This window comes from Pinus tabuliformis, chromosome 8 (genome assembly GCF_031772625.1).
Source record: "Pinus tabuliformis cultivar Carrire ecotype Pingquan chromosome 8, CPIR1, whole genome shotgun sequence".
Lineage (NCBI taxonomy): Eukaryota > Viridiplantae > Streptophyta > Pinopsida > Pinales > Pinaceae > Pinus > Pinus tabuliformis.
The window spans coordinates 1859588938-1859604721 of NC_142294.1; the positions used below are offsets into that span (position 1 = coordinate 1859588938).

The 15784-nt window shown below is 36.6% G+C and overlaps 1 protein-coding gene across 1 annotated transcript in view; it reads right to left on the reverse strand.

The window, feature by feature from the left end:
* Nucleotides 1–718: 718 nt before the first annotated feature.
* LOC149243722 (TMV resistance protein N-like) overlaps nt 719–15784 on the reverse strand; it is a 29919-nt gene continuing 14853 nt past the window's right edge. The window contains exons 3-5 of the mRNA XM_089371287.1: nt 1880–2123; nt 1465–1615; nt 719–1258 (exon numbers count right to left, since the gene is read on the reverse strand). Of these exons, the coding sequence (XP_089227413.1) occupies nt 719–1258; nt 1465–1615; nt 1880–2123 (935 nt within the window). The remainder of the gene's footprint in view (nt 1259–1464; nt 1616–1879; nt 2124–15784) is intronic.

Below are 15784 nucleotides of genomic sequence, written 5' to 3' on the forward strand. Positions count from 1 at the left end.
TTGTGGCTTCCCTGTGCAAAACAGAGCATTGTTTTCTGTTCTGTGATTTTGTTTTTGGAATTTTAGCAGAAAAATTCCCAACATATCCATCCACCCCCTTTCTCCACATTACGGCTCAATATCCATCCCTTCAGGAGACGTCACCTTCAGGTCTCATGTCTCTGGAGGAATAAAATGGGTTCTTACCATTCCATAACCTAATTCTCGGTAATTGTAAGCCTGATGCGGCCTGAGAAACAGATTAACGAGTTTAAATTTCTATCTTTTAAACAATAATAAAATAAAATAAAATAATACAAAGACTAAATACTCATACCTGGGATTGCCAAAATTGACTATATTGTATAAGCAGAGCCTCAGTGGCTTATGCGTTGGGAAGCAGCGAAATTCTTCTAAGGAAATATGTATCGCCAATTGCCTGAGTTGATCGTGCATCGTAATCGATATACAGATATTATTGCTTCGGATGATCTGAAACAAGAAAACAAAACGGTGAACAAAGGTAAGCATCCACAGGGGCTACTGAACACTGTTGTTACTAGGCTAAAACGAGTCTTATCGGATATTTCTGTTTCCTGTATTCAATTTTATCATTCGACATGCCATCAAAAATGTCTATAGGGGACGGTATTTCCGGTTTTGTGTCACTCTGAAAGTCCACGAGGCATTTTTGATGGAGAGTTTCAAGATAGTCCCCAACTCTGCTGTTGCCATATAATTATTCCAACACTCGAATCGCTAATTCCTTTTCCTCTCCAACTAAGAAAAAACCAATGTCCAAGAATACCTCCTTCTCCTCTGGGTCCAGGGCTTCGTAACTCACTCTTAATGACTTTATTATCTCTTGTGGCAGCGTTGTAGACAATTTTTCCAGCTGGAACTTCCAGTACTCTTTGCTACGGTGACCAACAAAGAGTCCGCCCAAAACTTTCAAGGACAAAGGTAGTCCTCCACAAATTTTCAAGAACCCCTCGACCAAATCTTCGAATCCTTCATATGGTATATGTTGAGAAAAAGCATGCCGGCAGAAGAGCTCTCTGGCATGCCTTTTACGCAATGGCTTTATATCATAAACTACAATTTCTGCAGAAGACCATCTGAGTACTTCCTTGTCACGAGATGTGATCAATATGAGACTACTGGATGCCATGGCATCCACATATAGCAGACTCTCTATTTGATATATACTATCAACGTCATCCAGAATGATAAAAGCTGGGGGTAAACGTGGTAACCAATTTCGTAAAATACCTATTGCCTAGGAGGTAATGTCAATATGACACGAATCATAATTACCCAGCAGATCACGAAGAAGCTTCTGCTGCAAACATGGCAAATCCCCTGTTCTGATTTCACATAAAATACTTGATCTACTAAAATCTGGGCATTTCAAGTTGTAGAGATGTTTAGCGAGAGTTGATTTTCCTACGCTGCCCATTCCCGCAATCCCCACAATCATTGTACCGTTTGAATAGCGTATTGCAGAATTTCATTTTGAAAATCTTCAGCCGCTTGATCAAGGCCGACTAGGTATTTAGCCACTTCTGACGCTTCCCGTTTAAATACCTCTTTTAGTACGCTATCCACAATTTGCTCCAAAATCTCCCCATAGTCACTGGAAAAGCAAACATATATATTCACACATAAGGATTAGCATTTAGGAAAGTTATAACGGAATTTGATAAAAACATATATATTCACACATAAGGATTAGCATTTAGGAAAGTTATAACGGAATTTGATAAAAACATATATATTCACATATAAGGATTAGCATTTAGGAAAGTTATAACGGAATTTGATAAATGCAAGAGTGGTTTTTTTTCTTTTTTTAACCAATCTCGCAGATTCAGTGATAAATAAGTAAAGTAGGGTTCACCTTTCATCCGTCTTGAACAATAGGCCAGAAATCATGGAGGCTTCGACCATGTCTGCCTTCCATTTCTGGATGACTTCCATGGCGACTCTGCCTTTGCGTCGGTGTTCCTCAAAGGCCATCGCGTAAAGGCCCCTCTCAATGTAACGCAGGTATTTAGGCTCCAAGGCAAAAAATACAGGAATAATCATGGCGTTGCGCTCATGACGTGACTTCAAATTCCAGTCGAGCTCTTCCAGGCACCAACCTGATTCAGCATAACAGCGAGAAAAGACGGAAACATGAACGGAGGAACTCTGAATGGCGCTGATGATTGCAGGGGACAAAATATCTCCCGTGTGAAATTTAACAATAAAGAAAATTACTCTGTCTCCTCCTGAGATTTTACACTGCTGTGTGTAAGAATCTCTTTTACATTCACTGCTGTAAAAACAAAATAAAAACTCTGTCTCTCAAAGATTCAATGGTGTGTAAATTTTTTCATTTACGCTGTTGCGTTCTTTCCATTTTTTTCATCGCACTGCTGTGCATTTCATTGCTTTCATTACATACACTGAACTACATAAAAGTTACATATTGTTTTACTTATGCCCTAAGACAAAATTCCCGTGAAAATAAAAAACTATAAAATTAAAATCCTTACCAAAACTTACCAACCCACAGTAAATTACATTTACTGTTTTGCTGACAAAACTGGCAGTAAATGAAACTTTTACTTCACGTCAAATTTATTTTGCAGGTTTGTACTTCAATCATTAAAATAAGCGATTTGCGATTTGATCGCATCGCGAAATCGCATTCGGCTGAAGAGAAAAATGAAGCATTAACATTTGGGTGCGATCTGCGATATGCGATCGGATCACATCGCAACATCGCAATCGGAGAAATCAAGTGAACAGACGAAGGCTCCAAGCATGCATGCGATTTACGATCTGCGATCTCATCGCATCGCAAAGATAAAACTGTTTGCAGTCGCTGTCGCTCCACGCCAGTGAAAATTAGCATTTCAACATGATATTAATGGTCAATAAGAAATCCGATGTTTGAGGAGTTTGCACAGAATTCGTAATGCCATTTACATAAAAGTATTTTTGTTCTCTGGGATTTGCGATGTTCAAAATCCTCTTGTACGACATTGTGTGGATATAATCTATGGACGTAATATTTTTGCCCATTGGTAGAGGCTTTTGCAACCATGGGTAATGATTTTCAACTTAATATGTACAAGGAAATCTTGTAATATACTAATGAATTAAATGAAGGCTTTCGGCTAACTACTTCTTGGTCATTTATGTCTTTGGAATTTTGCGATAAATTTTTGAGGAGATTAAAATATTTTATTGTTTAAACTGTAATTTAAAATATAGAAATTGATGGTGCATTTTTGAAGTAATATGATCGTATTTTTATATTATTTAAATTTAATTTTGAGTTAATTTTTCACATAATTTTTTTAATCTATATACATTGATTACAAAAATCTTTGATTTAATATAAAAATTTTATTTTAAATATATATATTCAAAAAAAATCTCAAAAAACAAAATTAAAAAATGATTTTATTTTAAATATATTTATTCAAAAAAATCTCAAAAAAAAAAATTAAAAAATGATTTGATAAACCAATTATTTAAAAAAAAAAATCATAAACTTTTATTTTAAATATAATTAATCTTAAAAAAATTATAATTAAAAGTATAATTAATCTTTAAAAAATCTCTTTGAAAGAGTAAAAATTTAACTTTATTAATCTATTAGATATATCAATTATATTTTTTATATTAAAAAAACATAATTGTATTAATTTTTACATTACACATAAACATAAATAATGAAAAATCTCATAAAATTAATACTCTAAATATAGTATATCCATATATTACAAGTGTCAAGAGGGATCAAATCTCTTGAGGTGCAAATCTCTTTTGGAGTGAAAAGAGATTTGATCCCTCTCCAGTTTTGGTAGATCCAAAATTAAGATGGATCTAGGCTAGTATTATATAAATTTCACATTTCCATTTAAAGAATGTTTTCATTTTTCGTTTTATGAAAACCTTGATTTAATTTCTATGGGACTATTATTTTTAGTAGTAGTAATGAAGGGAGGGATTTAGATATATATCAAAAGTATAACCTTTTTTGTTTTTAGATTTAATTAAAAAATTACAAAATTAAATTAACATAAAATATTTATAAAATATTTTGATTATGAAATGAGTTATGATTTTTGGGCATGTAGCATTGATTCGCCATGGCATTGACCCATGATATTGTAACAAATCCTATTTAAATGTTAATAATGTCCATGGTAAAGTGGGGTTGAATATCCATGGTTAAGAATCTTGTGATATTGTAAGTTTATTGCAAGTATTAAGTTTTTATGTGCTTATTATTAACTTTAAATATGGTTACAAGATCATTATTAGCTCGAGTAAGACTCTAACAACTAATTTTCTCATAAACTATTTTTCAAACATTTGATTGGACCATAATTTGAAGGTATTATTGTAAACTTTCCATAATATAATGTCATGTGATAACTACATTAATATTTTATGTCATAATTTATTAATATCGTTCCAATGTTCATGCATGATTATTTGAGTTATATTTTAATCCAAAAATAAAAACTTTGAAAAGAGCTCATATTCACATAAATAACATATTTACCATTAATTACTTCCCATCATAATTTAAGAAGTATTTACATAAAAAGTGGATAGAAATAACATGTAAAGAAATATAAATTCAACATATTGAGTGAACATTTAAAAAATATTGACATACTATTATTTTTAGATTAAGCCTAACACCTACACATCTCCACTAGAAATTAAGTAATTATATAATACCCCATGGTAATCATCACATCTCATTATCAAAGGAAGTAGCTACATGACAAATAATCGTTGTCTTTGCCAATAGTCATGGTACAAGCACTGAGGATGGATATTCCTACCTAACAAAAAGTACTTGAGAGAACCAATACCAAATTCAAGTTTCATCACCCTACTTGGAATGGTGGGTGGATTTGGCTTGATATTAAACATTTTATAACAAAGTTAGGTTATTCTTCTATCATCCAAGTGAAAGATATTGGAATTTTAGGTGTCTACATAATACATCATTTATAGAAATTATCAAATTTATATTAGTAAATGTGAATGATATAGGCATATTAATGTTATTTTCTATTTTTTATACACTATTCAAGATATGTATGGTGTATCAATTAAATTTATTAATGTGATGCTTCTTGATAGTTGGAATGCAGGGGAGAATTAATAGACTATGGTTGACTATAGTTGCCTATGGTTAAAGATGTTCAAGTTATGGATGTGGTACTACTTGATGTTTGGAGTGCATGGGGAGAATTAAAAAACTATGGTTGAATAAGGTTGACTATGGCTACATGTGTTCAAGCTATAGTTGAGTATGGTTTATTATGGTTAACATAGAGTTGACTGTGGATGAGAATACTTTTCTACTTTTAACTATAGTTGAGTATGATAGATTATGATTGAATATGTTTAACCATGTTTGTCCAAGTTTGATCAAGGCTGACCATGGTTAGCTATGGTTGGGCATGATGACCATAGTTTGAACATGTTAACCATGGGTGAACACAATTTGACAAATTTGACCATGATTAACAATAATATTTTTCAAATGAATAGTCCCTATAGGACCGGAACATGTATATTTATCATATGAAATATACACATGTTTTCCACGTGAATAGGTCCACAACATTCCATCCACAGATAGATGGAAAAAAAAAGTGTCAACAAAACTTTGGTGCGACTTTTAGAGGGTTACAATTAAAAGTATTTGAAGACTTGGGATGAAAACTTGGTATATATAAAACTATCTTATAACATATAAATCCACACTTCTTCGAGTAAGTCTCCGTTTGAAACTTGTTTTGTATATTTGTCACCTTCACCTTTAGATATTGCATATTGATAGCAAAGAGGACTAAGGGAGGATTTCAAAGGGGGCGCCTTAAGAGTAAAACATTTTGTTGAAAATATCAAGAAGATCCATCTGTAAGTATAGGAAACATTGAAAATTCAAAAGAAAAGTACCAAGGCAAGCATGATCGACACGTAATAGAAAATTTCTTCAATGTGGGAGATATAATATGGTTATATTTGAACAAGGTCACACTATAAGGTCCTAGTATGAAAATTAAGGCTTTGTAATATGGCCCCTTGGAATATTGGAAAATGTGAGAGATAACGCCTATAAACTTAATCTACCCTCGTACATGCACATTTACTTAGTGGTAAAAGTAGAAGATCCAAAACTCTATGAGCCTTCCATGTTAAATTAAGAAATGGAATATGTCCTATCTTTTGTGAGGATTTATCACCGAATGCTCAGACAGAGTTTATAAAAATAATTTTACAAAAGAGGTCTAGAACTACAAGACAGGGGCAACATGACCTTTGGTATATTGCGTTGAAAGGGCAGCTTCCAAGTAAGGCTAAATGGTACTCTGGGGAGAAGGTAGAGGAAAATCTTCCTCACTTCATTCAATAAAATATTTTGGGGACCAAAAGCCTCCCAAAATGGGAGGTATGATTTGGATTGGATCATTGCATTATTCTGCATCTATATGAATGCTTTCAGAGTGGAAAAAATAAAGAATTAGCTTATAGGACCATTTTTACCATTGGGTTCCAATTTGGTGAATTAGGGTTTAAAACCCTCCAAAGGAATTTTTGTGAATTTAATGAAGTTTTTTGGAGTCTAAAAACTCTAACATGTGTTAAACCCCCTGGTGTTTTTATAAACTAAAATACCATTATAATGACACAAAAAATACCTCAAACAGGGTCAATATGTAAAATTTATGTCACTCGGAAGTTGACCTTCCTATTTTGTCCACCACGATTCAAGAGGTTCCATGTAAACCCTATTACTCATGGAAAATGGGCTAGCCATGTGACAGTGATGAAGAATATTATAGAATGGTCAATATTGTAACTCTATTTAAGAGTTGAAGGAGTCAAATTTAACCACTAGTTGCCTATCGAGTTGTGTTATAACTAGGCTGCTAGGAGGAAAAGTGGTTCCATTCAATTTGGGTTCATTTTGTTCCATAAATGAGAAAAGTAGCTGAGAATGGAGAGAGAGAGAGAAAAAGAGAGAGAGAGAGAGAAAAAACAAAGAAGGTTTGTGCTTTGTAGCATCCCACGGGCCACACATCTCACTCCTTTGTATTTGCACCATTTTCATTCACAAAAAGAGAGAGTAGAGTGGCCTCAACTTCCACAAGGGTTTTCTCTCATAAATGTTTCCCATAACATATCTTGTCTTCATCATGGTTTGTGAGGGTTCATTTTTCACTATTTTTTATTTTACCATAATATATGTAGAAATGGTAATTTAATAAATTCAAAAATCTAAGGAAATTTAACCCTCATAGTTTAGATTTTAATATTTCAACATATTTTTATTAAATTTGTTGTGAAAATTATCCAATGGAACGTCCATAATATTTTACAGATTAATCAACTATAAATTCACCATATCAAACCAATGTGAACCATTGTCAACTATATTTAGTGATGATTAAATCATAGTCAACAATGGTCAACCATAGTATCCATGATCAACCATGTTCAACATGGCCATCCATGGACATCCATCGTCAATATGGTCAACCATATTCACTTTTAATTAAATGTCAAGAATCATGGTTCACCATGTTCACCCATAGTTGACCATAGTCAACTATGCTCAGACAAGTTTATCCATGTGCAAAGATGGTCAACATGGACAACAAGCACAACTAGTCAACCATAGTCAACCATGGTTACCATGGTCATCCATTGTCAACCATATTAACAATTATCAACCTTGGTTGACCTGTCATCCATGGTCAACCATGTTCGCCAATGGTAAATCCTCATCCACCCTTAGTCAACCATGGTTAATCCTTATCCACCTTTTCAACCACGGTTGACACTCATCAACCATGGTCAACCATAGTTAACCATCATTAACCATAATCGATCATGGTCTGCTAAGTCTCTCCACTCAAGTTGGTTGTTCACTAACAACCCCACATTAATAAAGTGAATGAAATATGTCAATTAATGTAATTTCCTACTTTTAAAACTAATAATATCAACAATCCACATATATTAGTGTAGTCTAAAAAACCAACAAATTAGACGAGAAAATAATGCAAATACTTGCAAGATTATGAAAAAATCCAGTAGAAAATTTTGAAATTTTGGGTTACAACTGTCTAGAATTTATTGATAGTGTTGATAGTGTTGAATCCATTTCCACCATCAAAAAAATGATTCAAATACTCTAGCATTCAAATTTTTTGAATTTTTTTTACCAACTTATTGCAAAAAAACTACCATGTGAACGAATTTGTGGCATCGGTAAACAAAGCCCACATATATCAACTACTTTATTAATATTATTTTACATAAATATAAATATATATATATATATAATTAATAACTTAACCATTCAAAGTCATTCTTCCTCATTGAAAAGCTGGTCAAGATAACTCACCATAAACAAAGTCGTCCTTCTTCGTTGAAAATGTTCTCAACGTCCCTCTCAAAATGTAAAAAATTGATTAGTTGAAAGCGAATCTCGACCAAAATTGTATCTTGGTCTCACAAATAGCCTATGCATTTTCCAAGAAATGTACTTACAGATGTTATTCCTGTTTCACTCTGTGCAAACCGATTTAGCTAATTTATCAAAAATATCATTTGTTTAAAAAGAGTGATATGGCCGGTGAGTTCCTTTAAATGAAAGAGAGTTACATGGTGTGGTGAAGTCATGGTTAACCCATCAAAGTGTAATGGGTTGTATGAAAGGTTAACCAATGAAATGTCTAGGGGTTTGTATAAAAGGTGGGTTTGTATAAAAGGTGTGATAGAAATTTAGGTAGTGGAATTTAATCGATTTCTCTGTGGTGCTCATTGTTTGGGAAAATAAATTATTCTTTTTTTAAATTGTGATTATTCTAGGGAAAATAAATTCCCGGGATGGAATCGATTGTTGGGCGGGGATACTCGCTTGGGCCGCTTGGCTTGACTACTCCGCTTGGATGGCCCAGGCTACTCGGTAAGGTCCGGTCAAAATAGACTCGAGTCTTTATTCCCTTTCATCCACCCATCCATCCGCTTTCCATGGGCTGCAGGTCTCAATATCGACCGTTTACCCGCCCATTGGTATGCTGCTTGCTTCCTCTACCCTCATGTGATGCGCTTTGATAAGCCTACTCGCCTTAACTTTTACCACTATCAACCCACTTAACTAACTGCCTTCTATTTTCCCCCTCACTTACCTGCTTACTGTACTCGACCCCAAGGGAGAGGAGAGGTGCTCGACCATAAGGACCTTTAGGTGCTCGACTGGTAATTCTTTCCCGCCGAAAAGCGGAATAAAGGTGGGATTGTAGAGCGGAAGCACCTAAATGGGGAGTTAGTCATTCATGCATTGGGCCAATCAATCTGGCTTGTTTGGAGCAGCTTCGTGATATGGGATAACCCAACTTCACATTGAAAGTGGCGTTTGTGCTTCCTAGTGCAAGGAATTGATTGCTTGCTCGACAAAAGGAGAGCAAGGAGTCGTAAGGCCTAAAGACCATAAGGGAGAGGAGGTTGACCCGGTTGTCCGCATCGGGCAAGGACCAAATAGGGCCTTTCAGGATGCGCAAGCAGGCTCGACCATAAGGACCTTTATTTCACCAGGTCTTCCAACAAATTCGTCAATGTATCTCCCAGTGTTATCACCGAAGTGAAGGACTTATATCGTATTCACAACGAACAGAAGAGATTGGATGAGTATCAACTTGACAACAGTCAGCTTACCCAAATACTAGAGGCTCTCAGCACCTCGTCCTTCCATTTCTTGCCGATGTATAGACTATTCGTGCCTAAACCATTCAAGCCTGGTGAACTAAGACCTATTACTAGTATATGGACCTAGGTATAAAGGAGTCGATTGGCCCAGGTAAGAAGGAGGCATTCGACAGTTTCAAGCCATTTTGTAGGAAACTGCCGAAAAGGGATATAAGGATATATGGATATGACGCTAGTTGTATCTGTCTCCCTCTCGACCCTAAAGGGAGAGAGCAATACAAGTTATATATGTTGCATCGCTCGACCAAAAGGAGCCCATATGACTTAGGGGCGCCGGTCAACCCAGTAAGGTCCTGATAAGCCCGGTCAATCCTTCGACAATGCATATATTATATATGTCATTTCATCTCCCTCATTCATCAGAGTGGGCAAGTAGTTCCTTCCTTCCTTGCTTTCTTTTAGAAGGATTCGAGTGATAATATCCCCGTAGATTTGAACAACGTGAGAATGCTATCCCATTGCTTGATTGAGGCTTTGCCATCCGGAATTGTGTTAGGTCTAATTCCTATAACTTTGGTCGGATTATTCGTAACTGCATATTCACAATACCGACGTGGTGATCAATTGGATATTTGATCCTGGAATATCCTCCAATTTCATTGGCCTCCTACTTTTCCTGGGAGGTCAGATTCCATTGCTCGTTCCAGTTGGAATGAATTATCGATAATTTTGAGGGTTGGATTTGATAGGAACAGAATCACGCTCTATAGGATTTGAACCTACGGCATCAGGTTTTGGAGACCTAGCACCTTACTGCAGCTACTACGGTCAGCAGCTACTACGCTCAGTAGCTATCACGCTCTAGCTCTTACCTCCTAAGCTCAGACAATGGCTTGACCCACCACACTGTAGACTACATCAACTAGGTGAACAAAAGCTACTCCATGGGAACAATAGCTAACCCTACCAAGCGGCTACTCACTCGAACTATAGCTAACCGAACCTAGCTGTTCCCATGCATCCTTTTCCCCAACCCGCATCCGGTTCCCTAACCGCTCTCCTGGGCATACCTTGACCGACCCAACCCGCTTGCTTGGCTTGGTTTACCATTTAAAGGGCTTTACCTGCACGAAATTGTAAAGGAGATCTGGAGCGATGGCGGCCTTTAGTCGAGATTTCGGCAAGCTCACCCTAGACCAAAAATGCACGTAGTGAGTTGGTACTTTAGGCAGACGACGGAGTCTCCATGAGCCTACTCGACGTATGGATACCCTCCTGGTGAATGGGTGCCATGGTGCAACGGGTACCAGGATGAAGAGCTTGATGTAACTGCCAGTTAACCAAAGAAACAAATCACGTCTGGGTGGGTGGATGTGACACACGCTGAGAACAGTTATAAGTGGTGTTAGGGCATCGTGCCCAGTGCCTTGTATATGAGGAGGAAAAAGAGATATGCCATGTATGCTGGGACTACGCAAGCTGATTGGCAGCAGTAATGCTTGGGGAAATACCGATTATTATGGATAAATTATCTGAAAAGGTACGGACGGACAACAGCCAACGTAGTAATGAGTTTTAGGTGCACCAAGAGAGAGAGATCTTATCTGCTTGCCGGGTTCTTACGCTTTGAAATTGTGTTTATTCTTTCGAGAAACATAAGGTTACTTCACTCTCCTTATTGTTAGATGTAAATTTTTATACAAATTCAAAATTAGAAAATATTTAATCTTTATCAAATCACACGTGTCAAAATTCATAATTTCAAACTTGTTGAAGAAGTAAATAAACCATTAAAAAGAATCACTTCCCGTGACAAAACTATTCCACGAAACATCAATCCACCATCCCACATGTATCGAGCCTAACACAATCTAGGCCACATAGCGCAAACCCACTTTAAAAACTGTCCACATTTCCCTCATATTCTCCAATTTTTCATTTATCTTTGTCTCTTTACTAGGCAAGTGTTCCTCTAATCTCTAATCAGATCCCATATCATCCACGAAGAAATTACCAAAGATAGTGCTAGTGGCAGCATCATTCCAATTTTTCATAAATTACAGGGGACAAAAGTTTTGAGTAGTAGTACAAACTGACTATTCCGCAACATAACAACACATTATATCATTCCGCAACACACATCACACATTTAATGAAGGCTTGGTAAATATGTATGGGAAAACATTCACTCCGGAACTATTACTTACACTCCACAACATTTGCAAGTTCAGAAAATCATTATTTTGTACAAGCGCACATACCATGTCTTAATACTTTGACTTTGTCATAAATTTATGTGTTGAAATGTATGTTGGAATATAGATGTGAAGGGGTTTTTAGTTTTAGTCCAGGGGGTGTAAGTCTGAGAAGTCAAGAGGATAAAATCATGGAGAAAGTATTGGTGGGCACGTGATTTACAGCCTGTTTCTCCGCAATGTCTCGTGAAGTGTAAATCGCCACAAGACATTTTATTTTAGTTTTGAAGGAGCCACAACCTCCATATGAATTTATTTCATGCATTAGAATTATATTCCAAAATTTAATTGTGTTGCTTCAAATTTTACTCTCTTTTACTCTGTTTCTTGTGCGTTAAATCTCTGTGTTTTTAAGCTCCAGTCCAATCACGATTTGATTGCCACAACTGAAGATAAGTGATTTGTTGAGGGAAAAACTCTTTTCCTATACCCTTTGTAATTTCATTCACGTGGTATCAGAGTAGGTTAAACTCTGTTAGTGTAAAAACAAGTGTTTTTACTGGGAGTAAAAAGGTTTTTTGAAGGTAGATTTTTTTTTGGAGCGTATTTACCAGTAGTGAGAGTCTTTTTACAGTCAGAACTAGCATCGTCAAGAACAAGATTGAATAATCCTCAGATACCTCAATTTAATGGAAAAAATTATGATTACTAGTCTAAGACAATGAAGGTTCGGTTTTCTTCTCAAGACATTTGGGATTTGGTGGAGAATGGATTCCAAGAACTAGCAGATGCAATAACATACAATGCCTTGTCACGAGTAGAAATGGATTTGTTAAGGGACAACAGGAAGAAGGATTCCAAATCCCTCTACTACATCTTTCAAGCAGTTCATGAAAGTATTTTCCCAAGGATTACAACAACAACAAAGTCCAAGCAAGCGTGGGACACCCTCCAGACAGTCTACCAAGGCATGGAAAAAGTGAAGACAACAAAACTACAAATGTTGAGGAGAGACTTTGAGAAAATTTGTATAAAAGAGTCTAAGACTGTAGACTCACTCTTTACACATGTCATTGGACTAGTTACTCAAATCAGGTCTCATGGTGAGACACTTGAGGAAAGGAGAATAGTTGAGAAAGTTTTGAGAAGTCTACCAGCAAGGTTTGATGCCATTGTTGTGGCCATAGAAGAGACAAATGATATCTCACAATTTTCAATGGATGAGCTTCATGCATCATTGATTTCTCATGAACATAGACTGAATAGAGCAACAAACTCCTCATTGGAGCATGCCTTCAAGACACAAGTTTCATTTAGTTAAGGTAGAAGCAGAGGAAGATCAAATGCTAGAGGAGGAGGAAGAGGCCCACACAAAGGCAGAAGAGGCAGTCTTTCGAGCTCAAGTGGAAGGGGAAGCAATCAAAATTCAAGTCATGGCCCAAGCCAAAATCAAGCACAAGGTCAGAGGTATGATAAATCTCAAGTTCAATGTCATTTTTGTAAGAAGAAATTTCATTATGCAAAGGAATTTAGAAAGAAGCAATATGAGATAAGTAAAAAACCAAGTATAAATTTCACAAAGGAAAATCAGAACCAAGATAGCAATTTTTTTTTTTTTTTTTTTAACAAGATCGGCTAGTGGATATATTACCAAAAGTTGAGGTGGAGCAAGCTCCTATTACAATAAACTGTAGCATAAGTGGAAACTAAGTTGTGAGAATGTGTTGGGGACACAATCCCTTCTCCTGTGCTTATATTCAAAAATTCATATGTTTCTGTAGTTATTCTTGAATACTGTTTAACATATTGTCCTACTAGTAAATTAAATTTACATAACATGGATTCTCTGGTATTTTTTCATGGTTTGTAGACTGACTACTCCTGGGAGGGCTGATTTTTCTTGTCTTGGATTCCATTTGGTTTGCTTCCTTCTTTTCCCCTTGGGCTGCTTGTTGCTCCTTCTCTTGTTGCGTTGTTCCTTCTGCATGTTGTTCCTTTTGTTTGTTGTTCCTTATGTCGTTGTGTTGTTCCTTCTGCTTGTTGTTCTTTCTGTTGGCTGAGGTTGTTCCTTCTGCTTGATGTTCCTTCTGTTGTTGTGTTGTTCCTTCTACTTGTTGTTCCTTCTATTGTTGTGTTGTTCCTTCTGTTGTTGTTTTGTTCCTTCTATTGGCCGAGGTTGTTCCTTCTACTTGATTTTCCTTCTGTTGTTGTGCTTTTCCTTCTGCTTGTTGTTCCTTCTATTGCTGTGTTGTTCCTTTTGCTCGTTGTTCCTTCTGTTGGTTGCGGTTGTTCCTTCTGCTTGTTGTTCCTTATGTTATTATGTTGTTCCTTCTGTTGTTGTGTTGTTCCTTCTTGTTGTTGTTACTTCTGTTGTTGTTCCATTCCTTCTGCTTGTTCCTTTTGTTGGCTACGGTTGCTTGCTGCTCGGCGTTCTTGAGTGTGACTGATTGGGAGGAGAGGCGCTAATGGGGGGGAGGGAAAGAGGCGAAGGTGGTCGCTAGAGGGGGAGAGAGGTTGATGGTTGGAGGTTTGTGCAGCAATGCAGATGGCTGGAAGCTTAACATCTCTCTAGAGAGCTCTGAAGTGAAGAACTCCTCCATGTTTGGGTTTTATTTCTAAATTCTGAGTACAACGCTCAATCTGAGGGTTGAGGCCAATGAATGCAGATCTGCCTGTTGTAGCTTGGTTAAGGTAGAGGGTGAAGCGAGCAGGGTCCTCCATTGAGGCTAAGGTTTCCTTGAGGTAGCAGACAACCTTTATTTGCCAGAGAGTCTACTTTCTTATTTAAATCTCGCAGAATGTGGTAAGAGTCAACTCTGTCAAATTATTTCAAAGTGTTTTGGATTCGCTGCAGGGTTTTGTTTAATGCAGGATTACAAAAATGATCTTTGGAGTTTAAAATTTTAATCAAAAGCTCCGAGTCTCTGAAAATTTGAATTATTTTATAACCTAGCTCCGTTGTAATTTGACAAGCTTCTAAGAGACTGTAATTCTCTGCTTGATTGTTCGAGCTAGTGCCTAGACCCCAACTGTAGTCGGTTTCACTCGATCTATCCAAGGAAAGAATCAAACCCCCTGAACCTGCAGTTCCTAGGTTCCCTTTGGACGCTCCATCAAAGAAGATCGTGGCTTTTGAGGTCATGTTATCGGGAAAACTAGTGTCCATTCAGAGCTGCTAGTCCCACTAAGACGGGTAGCTATTTTAGAAACAAACAAACTAAAGTTATTTGTGTTTTCCTTTATGAGAGATAGATGACAGAGAAGCAGAGAGTACCAACCTCATTCTTTTGCTTGGCTCCTTGCTTGTTTCCTCCCTCCTTTGACAGAGCTTCGCCACTCCTTCCTTACTTGTCCCGCTTCAAAGAACACCTGTAGAGTCAAAGCAGCATAATACCATCAAAGCATAGAGATCTATAACAATAAACAATATAGGATCATATGTATATTAACCATACAAATGCATATATCAATACAAGATTTAGAAATATACAAGAATATGGAGGAAAACTCAAATAGCTTTATTGATAGAAGTAGTAGAAGAGAGGATTACAACCCATTGGTTTGACCCAGTTCCATCCTCCCAGCATGAAAGCCCTCTTCACCTCATGAAAAGCTAGATCACCCAACACTATGATGTTTCACAGAGAAACCAACAACACTTCCTCACAAAATACGAAATTCCAGCCTTTGGATCTCTAGGATGAGGGATCCATATATAGATATTTGCAGGTGGGTGAGTCAGCTTCTGGGATTTTGATTAGTGTCATTTCTCTTATAGTTCTTGGTTCCACTTGGATATTTTATGATCTCTTACTCATCCTTGGGTGAATTTAGAGAGGCAAGTGTCAAATGGGCAGTTTCTAGAA